The sequence below is a fragment of the Idiotropiscis lumnitzeri genome, chromosome 3, assembly GCF_059441095.1.
Source record: "Idiotropiscis lumnitzeri isolate Australia: NSW breed Sydney's pygmy pipehorse chromosome 3, RoL_Ilum_1.0, whole genome shotgun sequence".
Taxonomy (NCBI): Eukaryota; Metazoa; Chordata; class Actinopteri; order Syngnathiformes; family Syngnathidae; genus Idiotropiscis; species Idiotropiscis lumnitzeri.
In genome coordinates this window covers 22,616,500-22,632,244 of record NC_142393.1, presented here as the reverse complement: position 1 = coordinate 22,632,244, position 15,745 = coordinate 22,616,500, and the positions used below count along the sequence as shown (strand labels likewise).

General features: G+C 41.3%; 1 protein-coding gene across 3 annotated transcripts; it reads left to right on the top strand.

Annotated features, from left to right (window-relative positions):
* The first annotated feature begins 162 nt into the window (after nt 1–162).
* On the top strand, nt 163–14,186 carry kcnc4 (potassium voltage-gated channel, Shaw-related subfamily, member 4). Of its 3 annotated transcripts, none has more exons than XR_015842581.1 (5): nt 163–253; nt 357–1,377; nt 6,176–7,126; nt 8,062–8,238; nt 12,416–14,186. XR_015842581.1 is itself a non-coding variant. In XM_088291607.1 (5 exons), exons 2-5 carry the CDS (start codon nt 745–747, stop codon nt 12,487–12,489), a joined length of 1,809 nt encoding a protein of 602 aa, XP_088147733.1. In that variant the 5' UTR covers nt 163–253; nt 357–744; the 3' UTR covers nt 12,490–14,186. The 3 variants fall into 3 exon arrangements, 2 of the variants coding, with proteins under 2 accessions (XP_088147733.1, XP_088147732.1); XM_088291607.1 differs by having other exon boundaries at nt 6,176–7,100; XM_088291606.1 differs by lacking the exon at nt 12,416–14,186 and having other exon boundaries at nt 6,176–7,100; nt 8,062–8,321.
* The last annotated feature ends 1,559 nt before the right edge of the window (nt 14,187–15,745 follow it).

Sequence of the window (15,745 nt, the reverse complement as noted above, 5' to 3'; positions counted from 1 at the left end):
GCCCCCGGGCCTTGAGTTTGACACATGTGATTTAGACAAACGTTCTTGGTGTCAGACTATGTCAGAGTTTGGTTGAGGAGCTTCATTTGGTTAGTTAGTGCTTTGCTGACATCTTCAGACTGCTGTGTTGAGGATCAAAAATTGTGTTTTGCTGCCACATTGCAGTCTATTAGCTGTTTGAAACATTTTTGAACATGGTTCGGTATGCATCGCTGTGAATAGAAGGTGAAAGGGAATCCGGTCTAATTTAAAGGTAGATGCGTGCATCACATATTAAATAAATTATTATAATGTGTGTAATTATTGCATATGTTAATTATACTTAAATTGTGTCCAACATGACTTGTTCCGTTAAGGGAGTGGTTGCATGGCGAGCCAGCAGTCAAAGAGTTAAAGCTGAGCCTGTTTGTCAAGCTGCGTGGCGTCTGGTCGCTGTGGGAGGAAGAAGCGCATCGCATCAGCAGCGATTGCCTGTCGGAAAACTGGCGCACATCTGCTCCAACTGTTGAATGTCTCCAAGTTGCACAAGCCCGAGGTTTCAAACGAAGAGGAAAAGGAAGGGGATCCGAGGTTTCGCAAGGCGCGCCGATCACGCGCCAGGTGCGGTCGGCGCGCAGGACTTAAAGTGAGCTGAGCTCGGTGGGCAAACAAGTGGTTTCGCTGCGCTTCGGAGCTGCGATGAGGGCGCGCGAGCTGTTTTGACACAAGGAGCAGCCTGTCATCATCCATCGCGCCGATTTGACGATGATCAGCTCCGTGTGCGTTTCGTCTTACCGAGGACGCAAGTCCGGCAACAAGCCTCCGTCCAAATCATGCCTGAAGGAGGACATGTCCAGAGGCGAAGACTCGGATAAGATCATCATCAACGTGGGCGGCACCCGGCACGAGACCTACAAGAGCACCCTGCGCACCTTGCCGGGCACCCGCCTGGCGTGGCTGGCCCACCCGGAGCCGCAGGCGGGCTCCGAGGACTCGTGCAACTCGCCGCCGCCCAGCAGCAGCGCCGGTGGGGAGTTGTTCTTTGACCGCCACCCGGGCATTTTCGCCTACGTGCTCAACTACTACCGCACGGGCAAGCTGCACTGCCCGGCCGACGTGTGCGGGCCGCTCTTTGAGGAGGAGCTGGCCTTCTGGGGCATCGACGAGACGGACGTGGAGCCGTGCTGCTGGATGACTTATCGGCAGCACCGCGATGCCGAGGAGGCCCTGGAGACCTTTGAGCCGCCCGAGCCGGACGACAACGCCGATGACGACGGCGACACGCCGCGCCGCTTCGGCATCGAGGAGTGCCCGGACAGGTCCAGGGGCTGCTGCGAAGTTTGGCAGCCCAAGATCTGGGCCCTGTTTGACGACCCCTACTCGTCTAAAGCGGCCAGGGTGAGTTTGGGGAGAGGCACATGTTGCTGAACAACAGGTAGTTTTGCTTTCTCAGGATCAGCAATAATGATAACGACCATTTGTAATTCTGTTATAAGAACTATTTTCTCAAGTAAAACACTTTTCTTTTTTTTTTTTTTTTGATCCGACTTTAGAACTTTACCTAAATCAAAATAGGCAGCCTTAATTATATAGTATATCTTATTATAGGTCTCATGTTGCTCAAACAACAGATGCAACTTTTGTTTGACAAGAACAGCAATGTCTCATGGTCAATTTGACCTGAGGTAGGTGCAATTATCCAAAAATGTCAATTAATAGGAATTATAATACCAGCTAACATTGTTTATATCTCATTATTAATCCTATTATAAGATGTTTAATATCAGGGGAAAGTTATTATTATTATTACCGTTTCTTCACTTTTAAATTTTGTCTTGGTTTTAAATTTGGTTTGTTTTAGTCGCGATGCACAGATATGGGAGCTTGTCAATCAGTCACTCTGTCAGGCGTTTTTATCTCCCGGGGCAAAGGCGGGGCTTGACCGGTATGTGTGGAGGCTGAGGGGAAAAAATTATTTTTTTATGGTTTCCCAGTTCTCATGTTTTTTTTCACTAAAGTATGATAAACACAACAAGTATGTACGCAAGTGTGGAACTGTCAACATGGAGTAATTTGGTTTGAACACATTTGCATAGTATGTTTGAATGCTTTGATAAAATATAAAAATGTTAAAATCAGCATTTTTCCCATAATACCACAATATTGACTTGCGCATGCGCAAGTAAAGAAAAAAAACAGAAGCTGTTTTTAGTATTTATCCTTCATAATTCCAATATGTTCGGAAATTACAACTATTAGTATTTTCATTGGTTTCATTATGATGTCAGTAGTGCATAATTTCTGTTCAGCATTCCCATAATACCATGGGCTAATGACATGCGGATGAGCAAGTCAATGCCCTGTGGCATTATGGGAAATATTCTATTTTTTAATTTTTTTTAATTTTAGCATTTAACCTACATTTTATCAATACATTCGGACTTGTCTAGAAACACGTTTAAATATGTACTAACTCTAACCTACTGCGCAAGTAACTGAAAGATTCACGCTACCACTCCCTGATCGATCGCTTGATTGATCGATCGATCGGTCGATTGATTGATTGATTGATGAGAGGGACGACAGAGTTCTGACGGGGCTATAGTATATGTAGTGCTATGCATTTTGTGCACATGTGCAAGATGTTTTGTTTCCAACTCCCCCTTTTAAATAAATGAAAAATAGTTCATCATTTACTGGCTTCTGATTTCAAAACGAGCTGTCCATCAATTTATTGTGTATATGTGATCATTTAAGGCAATATTTAATACATTGGGTTCACAGTCATAGGGCAACCATATTTACAATGTGGCCCACAACAAGAATCAGTTTGACACCCGTGGTCTATATGCACCCTGCTGTTGACTGGTGACCCGTCTGATGATGTGTTCTGACTCCTGACATAAGCAGGTGATTAGTCCAGGCTATAACCCACCTGTCGCCCCAAAGTCCGCAAAGACTTTTCCCTAATGAGGATAAGTGCGTTTGAAAATGGATGGAAGGAAAATATTTAATTATTTCTATTTTTTTTAATCCTTGTGATATTGAGAAAAAAACATATCAAAAATAGATGAGGAGCTTTTTTTAAAATGTGAAAAGCAAATTGCGCAATATGTCTCCTTTACCGCTGGCTTGAGCTGAGCTTCGGCTGTCATAATTTTATTAGCGGATTCAGCAAAAAGGAAACAGTGATTTTAGAGTGCAGAGAAAAGGCTCAAGTTCTTGTTGCACTTTTATGGTGGATACATTCTTGTGTAAGTAGCATTTAATGTGCACGCTAATGGCAGAAGAGCTATGCAAGCTTTAAGTGGACTTCTTCTTCGTCAGCAACCTTGAACTTGTTCACATTTTGGGCGTCGCCTTTTAAAGCCCAATGATACAGAAAAAAGAACGTTGGATGACATATAAGCAAATGATTTCATATTAAAATCACAAATGAAAAAACGTTTACCTTTAAACAAAAAATGACACGTATACTGTGTGTCAGCTTGCGAGAAGCTAACATGAAGTCGACATACGCAATCATCAGTCCGTGTACCAACTGTGTCGCATATTTACACCATATTTAATGGCCTCTGTACCTCTAATGTAGCATACAGTAAGTACATCTTGTGACTAGAGTGATGTACTTTTGATGTTTGACAAGAAGGAGCCCTGAGTGCACACGGCGACTGGCACGTTACGTTCTCAGGCTTGCCGCCAAATATTTGTCACTTGTGCTCAAAAGCTACAGTGATGCGAATAGGGTATTCATATTGTATCTGCGATTTGAACGCAGCAAGTGTATGTTGAAGCACTTCTGCATCAGATCACAAGCCCAGCAGACAAATGGAAAGAGCTCTGTGTGTGTGTATGTGTGTGAGTGTGTGCGTGTGTTTGAGTGTGTGGTGGCAACAACGCTCCACGGTGGTCATCCTAATAAATCTCTTCAACATGTTTAAAGTTTCCACGGGTGAAGTTGTGATCACTCTCTCTCTTTCACTCACACGTACACACATCTGCACACAGCAGACCCGCGGTCAGGGGAGGCGGGCCTCACCTACACTTGCAGAGTAAAAAAAAAAACAGATATAATAATCACTACATATAATTCCATTTCAGTTCTCTGATCGGCACTTTATATATTTTTTTCTTTTGATATCCAATAATGGCAATAACTCAATCATTAGAATGGCTGAATTTGCATATTTTCTGCTGAACTAGCCGTGTGAGACCGGAGGTGGGGCAGCAAGCAGCCAGCCTCACTTTAGATTGTTCGAGAAATAGCATGGTTTCCAATATAATGTTTTCAGACACATCATGATAAAAATGGGCATTTTGATTTTCCATAGCCAGACTGATGTACTTCAAATTTTGTGACATATTTAGTTTTCCTGATTGCTTATTACTAAAGCCAAAGTGCGACAGGAGGCAGAAAGGATTCTGCCTCCACTTCATAATCTTGATTTGGAAGGACTTTCATCGAAAAGTTACAAAAATACCTCAATTGACAATAAAACAAATAATCCCAAATTTAAAAAAAAACTTTCACTTATTCAGTTGTTGAACGTTGTGAACTTCAAATATTGCAGTATTATTATGAAACCGTTTCAAACTAGATTATATTTCCATATAGGCCTAAATTCACTTTTGTTTTTGTCACGTTTAGCAATTGCTTAGCACACATTTGCACACTTTACCTAACTTGACTCGAAAGCGGTGGTAGCATTTCGTCCTAAAAGGGAGATGAGTTGCTACACGATGTGTAAACACATTCATGGAATACACACACACAAACACACACACACACAGTAGACCTATTTATCCAGCTGTGGGATTATTTATTTAGCGATGACGATATAATTTGTTTAACCTTTTAGTAAACAATCAAGACAGGCTGCTTACGATGTAAAGGCAAACGCATCCATTCAGTCTTCTGACTGTCCGCCATATTGTTCATTGAAAAAGGGTCGGTCTGACTTTGTTTCTCATTGTTTGCATGATGTTACACACTGATTGGCAGTGTTCGCTTTCCTCACTGTATGACTAATAATATAGTTGGACCGGAGAAAAGTATGATGTAATAATCAAATGTGCACCTCTAACACAACATGTTTATGTTATATGTAATTGTCCACCCACCTTTTGACCATGACGTCACACGTAATTCACCAGCTGTATACAAATCCTCCCATGTCATTTGGCTAAGTCATAGTGATGGAGAAAAAATGGTTTGAATGAATGAACAGTTGTAGCTTTCTTCTCTAACCAAAATACAATTCATATTTTATGTTTTAACAAGTGACTTGATTCAAAAATAGAGGTGGTTGAAATTGTGACATTAATCATCGAGCCCATATCTCAAGAGATCTGGCTAATAAATGGACTTTTCTGTGTTTTGTATTAATGACACAAACATGCTTTTCGGAGGTGAAAATAGACGACTGATTTTAGGAAGCAGGCTAGACATTACATTTGGCAAACGCAACTTGCCTCAAGATTCTCAAGCCTGTACATGCATGAAAAGTGCTTGCATTAGTGAGAATTTTTTTCCCCGAATATATTTATAGTCCCTATGATGAGGCAACATTCAATTCAGTGAATTCCTGCCTGTAATTCACAAAAGAAAAAAATATCCCATTAAATTCAAGACAAAGTTTTTAACTTTCAAAATTCACGGAATTTTGCAACCCTGGTGGGAGTCAGTCACTCTCTGCCACCTGGAAGTACCCTGGCCAGCGGCATTTTCTGAACCCCTTAGGGTTTCCAGGTGAGAAGGACCATGGAGCCCCCTCCCCAAACCCCATAGTTTATATGGACCAATATTTTCCGTCACGACCTTTCACCTGTAGTCAGCTGGGAGCCTGTTCAGGATTAGTGGATATAATGGCATATCGGTCATCACTTAAGAACCACTCTGAACGTCAATAGTATGCTTAAATATATGAGAAAAATCTATATGAAAAATTGGACCTAAAAAAAATTCAAACAAATAATTCTCAAAAATATAACTCATTTACTGCCATTGACGTCAAAGATCTTTTTTTTTTTTTTTTAACTGGGCTGGTAGTGAATGAGTTAAACGTTAAATACAACTGAACTGGATAAGTGATATTTTGGCAAACCAGACGTGCTACTATTGTATTTGCTGCATCTCTGACCCTTCCCTCTATTATTTTCAAAGATTCTGAACTCTAATCTGATGTTTTCTCACCAGGGAGTGGCGCTAGCGTCCCTATTCTTCATCCTGGTTTCCATCACCACCTTCTGCCTGGAGACCCATGAGGCCTTCAATGAGCTCCAGAACCGCACGGAGGTGGTGCTGGTGGGCAACGTGACACGATCCGAGGAGCGCTTGGAAATGGTGACCAAGCCCGTCCTCACCTTGGTGGAGGGCGTGTGCGTGCTGTGGTTTACTTTTGAGTTCCTGGTGCGGATTGCGTGCTGCCCGGACAAGCTGCTCTTTGTCAAGAACTCGCTGAACATCATCGACTTTGTTGCCATCCTGCCGTTCTACTTGGAGATGGGTCTGAGCGGTCTGTCGTCCAAGGCGGCCAACGACGTCCTGGGTTTCCTGCGCGTGGTCCGCTTCGTGCGCATCCTTCGGATCTTCAAGCTGACCCGGCACTTTGTGGGTCTACGTGTGCTCGGTCACACGCTAAGGGCGAGCATCAACGAGTTCCTGCTGCTCATCATCTTCTTGGCTTTGGGAGTTCTTATCTTTGCCACCATGATTTACTACGCCGAGCGGATTGGAGCCAGCCCGCACGACCCCACAGGCGCCCACCATACTCACTTCAAGAACATCCCCATCAGCTTCTGGTGGGCCGTGGTGACCATGACCACACTTGGCTACGGAGACATGTACCCGCAGACGTGGCTGGGCATGATGGTGGGGGCCTTGTGCGCCTTGGCTGGGGTGCTGACCATTGCCATGCCCGTGCCGGTCATCGTCAACAACTTTGGGATGTACTACTCACTGGCCATGGCTAAACAGAAGTTGCCCAAGAAAAAGAATAAACACAACCCCAATCCCGAGGCTCAGACCGACTCGGCGTCCCTCGGGAAGTCGGATAGCAACTCGTGCAGGGAAAGCACTCAGAGCGACACGTTTCCTCTGGCGGCCGACGACAGCCGAGCAGGTCAGACCGCCGCTCTCCGTGAGGAGGTGTGCAGATATCATATTTTTCAGCGCACCGGATTATTAGGCACAATATCTTCCCAGTCAATCTGACATTGAAATTGTTCAATGTCATTCAAGAGGAGAAGTGAAGGGCTTCCTCCCCCTGTCGAAAATACGTCACTTGTCAATCTGGTGACCGGTGGTTGTGTTTTTACTCCCTCTCGGTGTTACAGACCGCAATGATATTTTCCCACATTGTAATATTGAAAGAGCGCCGCTCGTGTTCCGTCTGGCCACAATATTAGGCTAGTAAGACTGCATTTCCCAAAACTCATAGATACAGAAGTAGGAAGTCATTCTAGTCCCAGTATGACAAACGCTTAAGCACGCTAGTGATTAGAAGCGTGAGAGTAAATAAGAGGAAATTTTAATTAAGGACGACAAACTGAAAGCTTACATGGAACGCTGCTAACGATCATTATATATATGATCTAAATATGCTACCTTAAAGGTGCATTGTAAATTACATAGACGCACCGAACATTAAATCTTACTTATGGTAGCCATATTGTCGACGTGAAAAAAAACATGAAATAAGACAAATATTGTACAGAGTAGGTGTACTAACATTTACAGAAGCTGTTACATGACTCCATTTTCATTTTCATTAGAGGTGTACAAACCATTAAACATAAAATAAATTCAGTATGATTTTAAAATATAATCAAATTAGATCAATTGTTGAACACCGACAGAGAGTTTCACCGACCATGCAAATGAGAAGTAAATATAAGATAGTAAAAGTGCACAAATATGACATCAATATGCTACATAGAAGTGTTCTCAATATGTTGCAGAAAGACATTTGCTCTCAGACAGGTCTCATGCAATACTCACTTGTTGTCGGGCCCCGCGTGGGCAGTGGCTAAAAGCATTGGCATTCATCTTTTTTTTTTTTTTTTTTTTTGTGGTGCTGTCAGACTCCAAACAGAACGGCGACGCAAACGTGGCTCTTTCCGAGGAGGAAGGCTGCAGCCTGACCCAGCCGTTGTCCCCGAGTGAAAAATGGTCCCTTCGCTGCCCCCGGGGAAGAGATCGGACTAAGAAAGAAGCCACCTGCTTTTTGCTCACCCCTGGAGAGCCCAGCGTCCACTATGGTGAATTACTGCACCACACAGCACAAATCCTGAGAGGTGATACAAGAATCACCTTCATATTTCACATCAGATTATCGTTGTGACACACTAAAACTCCACAAACATTTGGTCTATCAGGGGTGTCAAGATCCAGTCCTGGAGGGCCGCTTTCCTGCATGCTTTCAATCTCTCCCGGCTGCAACCCACCTGATTCAAATGATCAGCTCATCAGCAAGCTCTGAAGAAGCCTGATAAGTATCCTGCTCATTTGAATCAGGTGGGTTGCAGCTGGGAGAGATGGAAAACATGCAGGACACCGGCCCTCGAGGACTGGAGTTTGACACCCCTGGACTCTAAATTGTTAACAAGAGGTCATGGAAATTTCATGAAAATACACAGCATTTGAGGCAAACAGACCATTACATACTGGGTTCTATTGCGTGGGTGGATGTTGTATGGCTGCGGAGGCACATTAGACCCGATGTGTATAATTTCGCAGATACACGCATGCCAGCGAGAGGGAGGGCTGCGGTGCTGTGGGAGTGGTCGCACCTGACTTCACTCATGCCCAGTCAACTCAGCTCCTTTTCTTTCACTTTAAATGCATTGTGACAGTTGTGCACTAGCGTCTCGATATGGTGCTTTGTAGTGGGTACTGACAGACTGACCTGTTACCCCCAATCATTTGTGTGCCCTCACCATAACTCCGTGCAATGATTTATAAAATATCGCACAATAATCAAGACTGTTCCGTTGTTAAATTTGGTCCAAGCAGGCATAATGTTTTGATGAACTTTCTGCCACCAAATTCAATTGTCACTCAGCCATGCGCATCTCCAAAACATTCCTTCTGCTGTGCCGGCCTGACCAATTTACTGGAGACTATTCTGCCAAATTGGCAAAAAGAGAACCTTGCGCTGATATAAAAATCCGTATCCACCGACATTGGTGCCACAGCACAAATGCTCTGTCAATGAAAATAGACCCAATCCTCTAAAATGTTACAGTGGAGGTGCACAAACTATTACTTAAGGTTGAATCATTTTGCACGAGAGCTGCAAAGATCATTATTTATGTTCTTGAATGTAACACGAGAGGTGCACGTATCATTAAATAATGCATAAATATTGTACACAAGAGGTGCTCAGACCATTAAATGCATCGTGTTGGCAATCCAATAAAAAGTCGGTACTGAAGTGCTTTCCCCACTTCCCTCCCCCCAAAAATGCTCGTGGGTAGAAGCTTTATATTTGGCTACCACTGCAGACTTTCCCAGCTCCAGCCGGACCACTCGACACAGTCCGCCAAGTCATTTCACTGCAAAACTGTACTTGGTCGAGATAATTTTCCTCGTGAAGCTCATTAAATTGTTAAGGAAAATCAACAACACACAAATGGTCATTTACTGTCATTTGACTCTGGTGAGACTTCTTAAGTTCCAAAAGATTTTTTTTCCCTATTTGTCTTTACCCTTATAGCTTATTACAGAGTCAATGCTTTCTAAAAGCAATAATAAAAAAAGACCTCCGTGACATATTTGTCATAAACATGCTCACAAGCAAAAGCCACCGAAAGCAGAGCAATAGCACAACATCTGACAACTCAATCTTAGCGAGAGGGAGGAGGGGCTAATTCAATTCTGAGCCATGTGCGCGCCGTCCATGATCCCCATTATAGTCAGTGTTGAGAGTAACGCGCTACAAAAGTAATACAATTATGACGCCATTTCTGAGAGAGCTATTCATCCAACTATTTTCTTGTCGTTATTCAGGGCTTGATTAATAATTGTTGGAGAACATGCAAATTCCACAAAGGAAGAAGCGTAGCCAGAATCGAACCCTGCACCTCTGAACTGTGACGAGGACATGCTAACCAATCATCCTCCGTGCCCCCCTCAAATAAATATGTATTACTAAAATATTTTTAGAATGAATTATAATTACTAATGCACCAAAGTATTTAAGAAAATAAAGACTGTATTATATTTATTAGTAAATTTGTCTATTTTATTATTTATTTATTTTATTGTTGAATTGACTAACCAATTGGTCAAACTTGTTTTTTTAAAACCAAGATAAGGACTAAGTCATTCTTAGATGAGGTAAAAAAAAACTGCGAGTAAAATACTGTCGTTTTATTTTCATAATTTAATACAAATTCAGAAAACTTGTTTTGCGTTATTAATAAGAATCTAATTACAATAAATTCAACTATGTAAAAAAAATCTAGCAAAATGCGGAATGTAATTCTAAAAATATTTGAGTTTGTTCAAAAGGTTTTAACTCATTAATTTAATTTCAATAAACTAATAAATTATTTAGTTTTGTTTAAAAACCTGTCAGAGGCGTAGGGTTTGGTCCTGGGCACTGGACTTCCTGTGCGGAGTTTTCATGTTCTCCCGTGCCTGGGTGGGTTTTCTCCTGGTGCTCAAGTTTCCTCGCAACTTCCAAAAACATGCATGTTAGGTTAATGGTACACTCTTAATTGCCTCTACGTGTGAGTGTGAGCGCAGATGGTGGTTTGTCAATGTGTGCCCTGTGATTGGCTTGCAACCAGTTCAGGGTGTACCCCGCCTACTGGACAAAGACAGCTGGGATAGGCACCAGCATGCCCGCGACCGAGGAGAAGCAGCTCAGATAATGGATGGATGGACGAAATGTTTAAAAATGGGTTTTAAATGAATATTGATTGACCAAATTTTACAACAAAAAAATATATACAATGATTGCTCCGGATATTACAGGCTTCTACATAATCCTAAAGATTGGTGGACTGGTTTAATGTTTCAAAATTTCATTTTTTTATATTTACAGGAAGTCAGTTAACCAATTATTTAAAAATAAAATTAATAACAAACTGAAAAAAGGACAAAGATAAATCAAGGCAAGAAATAAAGGATGACACAATAATGCCCAGTAGGCTGGATTAAAGGACAGAGTAGAGCTGTTTGTGGGCTGTGGGTCAAACCTTGGAATTGGAATTGTGGAATTGTGTAAACGCGCACAAAAGCCAACCTGTTGTTGGCTGAAAGAAGCTCTTATTATTTGTGTGAATGGACAACCGACCATCTTGTTTCCTAACAAAAGACATCATGGCTGGCGTGCTCTCGAGTGTTGCTAAGAGCCGCGCCAACCTCAACGACTTTCCATATCCTCAAGCGACCACGCTCGCATGATTGCCACTAAAAGGTCTTCATTAACAGAATTGAGGGGAAATGCTGCCTTTTAGATTCATTTCTATCATTTTTCCACAGCTGCTGACTAAAGGGCAAAATCCTTCTCAATCTGTCATTGTGTTTTTGATTTCTTGTTTCTATGCTGTTACATCTTAGCATATATTTGCTGTCATGTTAGCATTTCATCAAGTAAAATTAAAACACATTTTGTTGTCTTTATGCATTTTAGCACGTGCCATTTACTACAATTTTTGTCCTTGTGTTGCTATCTTGATACATGTTAGCGAGCAATTTGTTAGCATTTTACCAAGTACCAGTAAACTTTTTTTGTTCTTGTGTTGCTATCTTGCTATGTTTCAGTTTAACATTTTTAGCAATTTTTTCAAGTTGACCTACTATTTAAAATAGAACCCGACTGTAATACATGAGCAACCTAATCAATCTGTGTGGGGCACTTTTTGTACAAAGGTTGCTATCTTATTAGCATACCATTTGTTAGCAGTTTATAGTTTTATCAAGGACGATATGACATATTTTTGTGCTCATGTTCCCATCTTCCTGCGTGTTAGCATACCATTAGGACACAGGTTAGCATTTTGTGACGTACCACTGAGTAATATTTTTTTATACTTATGTTGCAATCTATCTACATATTAGCGTAACATCTCCAAGCCGGCTAGCATTTGCTGTAGTACCATTAAAAAAAAACGTTTTGTTCTTTTGTTATCATTTGTTTGCGTTTAATCAACTTTAACTTGAATGGAGCCCGACTACACAACATGACTACCGTAACACTTTCTGTTGCCAGGTTGTTATCTTGGTACATGTTAGCATATCGTTTGTGAGCATTATGTCAAATTTTCTTTGCACTGCTGTATTATCTGACTACAAGGTATGATCTAAAACCCTTATCAATCTACGTTAGTATAAGTCTTTATTTTTCTTTTTTATGCTGAACCGCTATGTTAGCCCAGCATTTATGAGCTGTCTTGCTCAAATATGTTCTTTTTTTTGTCCTAACAGAGACTTGTAAAGACAAGAAGGCAACCCCTGCAAACTGCACTAAACCGGATGTCACCTCACTAACTGGATGCTGATTAATTTGGATAAAGGGAAAATAAAGCATGTACTCAACACCCTCCCTCCCGGCCCATTTCTGAAGGATTCTCGATTCAATTCTTCAGGTTTTTGTTCCCCACCATACATACTAAGGTGAATATGAGTTGCATCTTTTACCATGTAAATAGCATGTATTGCATGATCTAGTGTTATATGAGCTGGTCATTATTTTAGTAATGTAGCAACTTTTGAATTTAATAGTACATGCTACATTTATGTTTTCCTACCTCTGCTTTCGTCTTTTTTGTTTTTTTTAACTATGCAGCTATTTTCCCCATATGGATTACAGCAATTCTCAATACATCATCTATGACTGCAACGACAACAACTCAAAATACAAACAATAAATCAAATGCAATACTGTTTTGAATTCAACGTAGTGACGCTGCCCAGTGCTGTGCTGTGATTGGCCAGTGAGCGTTTTTGTACAGCGTGTCAGTAACTGTGAACTAGGTTTAGCTGAAAGTATGGTTTTATCTTTAGGGTTTAAGGTTAGGATTAGGGAATACCGTTGTTGTCATGCGCAACGCAGCATTTGTAAAGTCATCCCCTTTTTACACTTTGATTTGACTCAAGAAAAAAAAAACTAATGTGGTGCAATATTGTTTGCCTTTGACATTCACTGTACCAACGCTGGTTGAGTCAGGACCAAATGTGTACTCATGCGGCAGAAAATAGCAACCCCAAGGTTGGATTCACACTGCATGTTTCAAGTTCAGTGACAATTCTCATGTTTTGCATGCAAGTGGCAACAATGCAAGGCAATGCGTCATGGCAACGTAAAAAGAGAAGAAAAAAAGAATTGATTATTTTCCAATCAGAATCAGGCATCTTTACGTTGGATAATACTAATGAACACATTGAGATCAACCGAATATAAATCCAATTTATCACATAAGCATCAACATCTAAATATAGTCATAATACAATGGGTAAAAAAGTCTACACACCCCAGTTCAAATTCCATTTTTTGTGATGTAAAAATTTGATCAAGATAACAAATTTCAGAACTATGCATTTTTATTACTTTCTTCCATGTTGTAACTGCCCAGTTTTAGATGCCATTTATTTCATATGTTCCGTCACTGCAAACAGTCATACGGGACACTGAATAACCTGAATCACCAAATAACGCAAAAAAAAAAAAAAAAAAGATAAGACATGCATTGAAGCAATGTGGTGTAAATCCAGCCTTTGCGTCCATTCGTACGCTCGTTCCATTGCAGTCCTCCCGACGGGTAATGCAGCTGGAGTTTGCGCTGCTACGCAATTGGATTACTTCCTGTGTCGAAACCAGCTGTTGTTGACAATTGCATTACACATTGTATACAGTAGTCCTCCTCACAGTCTACCATAGTGGCCTTATGTTTATTACAAGTTCATTTCAATCCATTGTTTATAATAAGCACTGTTGTACTCTTTGTACAGTATGTAGCGCAGTCCCATATTCTTTATCTTTTTTGTTATTCTTTATATATGACACATGTATGTACCATGAATGAAGAATGTATAATTTTGATAATGACAAAAAAAGCACATCTGTTGTTGTACGGCGCGCGTGTGTGTGTGGGTGTGCGCGGATATTGTAGTCTTGTGTGTCTATGCACATATGAACTAAATAGACTCCCCTTTAAGCGCAGTGTCGCATTTCAAAATAAAAGGAATGTTTTCTTTCCGTATGGCATCAAATGAATGTTGTCATTTTTTTTCAGCAGACACACACATCTATGGCGATACAGTGGTGCTTTGAGACCGAATCTATCTTACTTATTCTATCGTATCCCTTTGAAATGAATGAAAATGCAATGGAATCTGTTCCAGACCCCCCGAAGAAAATTACGAAAATTTGCACGTTGCAGTTTGTATTGTGCTGTATAAAAACACACACCTGAGCATGTGGGATTGTGCAGCGAATGTGTAGAAGGTGTCCGGAGGACATCGCCATGGAGATTTGAAATTGCAGGCAACACTAATTACTGCTCACACGCAATCGGACAAATCATGGTCTCATTTCAAACCTGAAGCCACAAAGCAGCAATGAATACGTTTCCTCTCAATTCATTTGATAATGTCACTAAATTAATTTAGAGGACGTCTAATCTGTTTTCTTACCGACATGTGGCGGTGTAATTCATGCAAGTGTGTGTGTGCGTGCGCACACTTTAGTACAATACAATACGATTAATACAATGGAGATGAATGCCATTTGGCATCAGCAGAGCACAGGGAGTGAGTGTGGCTTTTGTCTTGTGCTGCTTCATGAGTTTTGAATCAAAAGATAAGATGGCATTTACATGCTACAAGCTGAGTTACCGTTTTTCTTTTTTTTTTATTTGCTTTGAAGCCGTTTAATTGATCACAGTTTAAGGCTGAAAATGTTTACCAATCAAAGCAAAATGAAAAAAAAAAATAATTCCACCTTTGTGAAAATTGTTTCATATCGTGTTCACAACATCCACTGTGCTCATTTGTTATATTAGCGGAGCGGACAGGACAACCTTTTGTGTGAATTTCCCGAGCCTCCGTCCACATGGCTGTCTATCGATCATCTCATCCAACCATTTATGATGCTCCCTTTCATCTGTCATCCACCCATCCACTCATCATCCATGGACCGATCAAACATCATCCATCTATTATGCTTGCATCCATCAATCATCATCTATGTATCATCCATCCATTCATCCATCCAAGATAGAGTGAGGACTTTGTGTTCACTCTAGTTTTTGCAAAACTATGTCCTCGAAGTGGCACCTTTGTCACATTCCGTGTTGTGATTGTCCCATTGGGACTTCGTTTCTTGAATGAAATGTATAGCGAAATGAGAATAATAGTGTCGTTTTAGTATCTAAATTATAAAAGAAAGCAGCCGCTCCCAAATGACAGGGATGATTCTTAAAATCAGAGCTCAGGAAGACGAGCAGGAAGAGGAAGAGGATTGCGCGAGGGCTTGAACTGTCAACCTTGATTACGCTCTCTTATTGTTTTACCCTCTTTTCACAGCTTTGTGCTTTTCTTCCCGGTTGACGGTTGTCATGACGATAGGGAACACAGTTTCCATGGTGAGGGGCTCAGCCCGAGCCGCGGCGCCGTTCGCTCCATGAGTGTCACGCCGCTTGTGAAAAAAGGACCATTATGACTTCTCCTGAATTTTTTTCCCCTTTATGGCTTCATGAGGAGAGGATTCAAAGCAGCCGTTCTCAAGTCACAATAATAACATGCATCTGTCCATTT

Bases quoted from the DNA above. Each gene is read 5' to 3' on its own strand.
- kcnc4 (XM_088291606.1), top strand. From the start codon at position 745: ATGATCAGCTCCGTGTGCGTTTCGTCTTACCGAGGACGCAAGTCCGGC. The intron at 1,378-6,175 runs GTGAGTTTGGGG...TTTTCTCACCAG, and splicing joins ACTCGTCTAAAGCGGCCAGG to GGAGTGGCGCTAGCGTCCCT. The intron at 7,101-8,061 runs GTCAGACCGCCG...TGGTGCTGTCAG, and splicing joins GGCCGACGACAGCCGAGCAG to ACTCCAAACAGAACGGCGAC.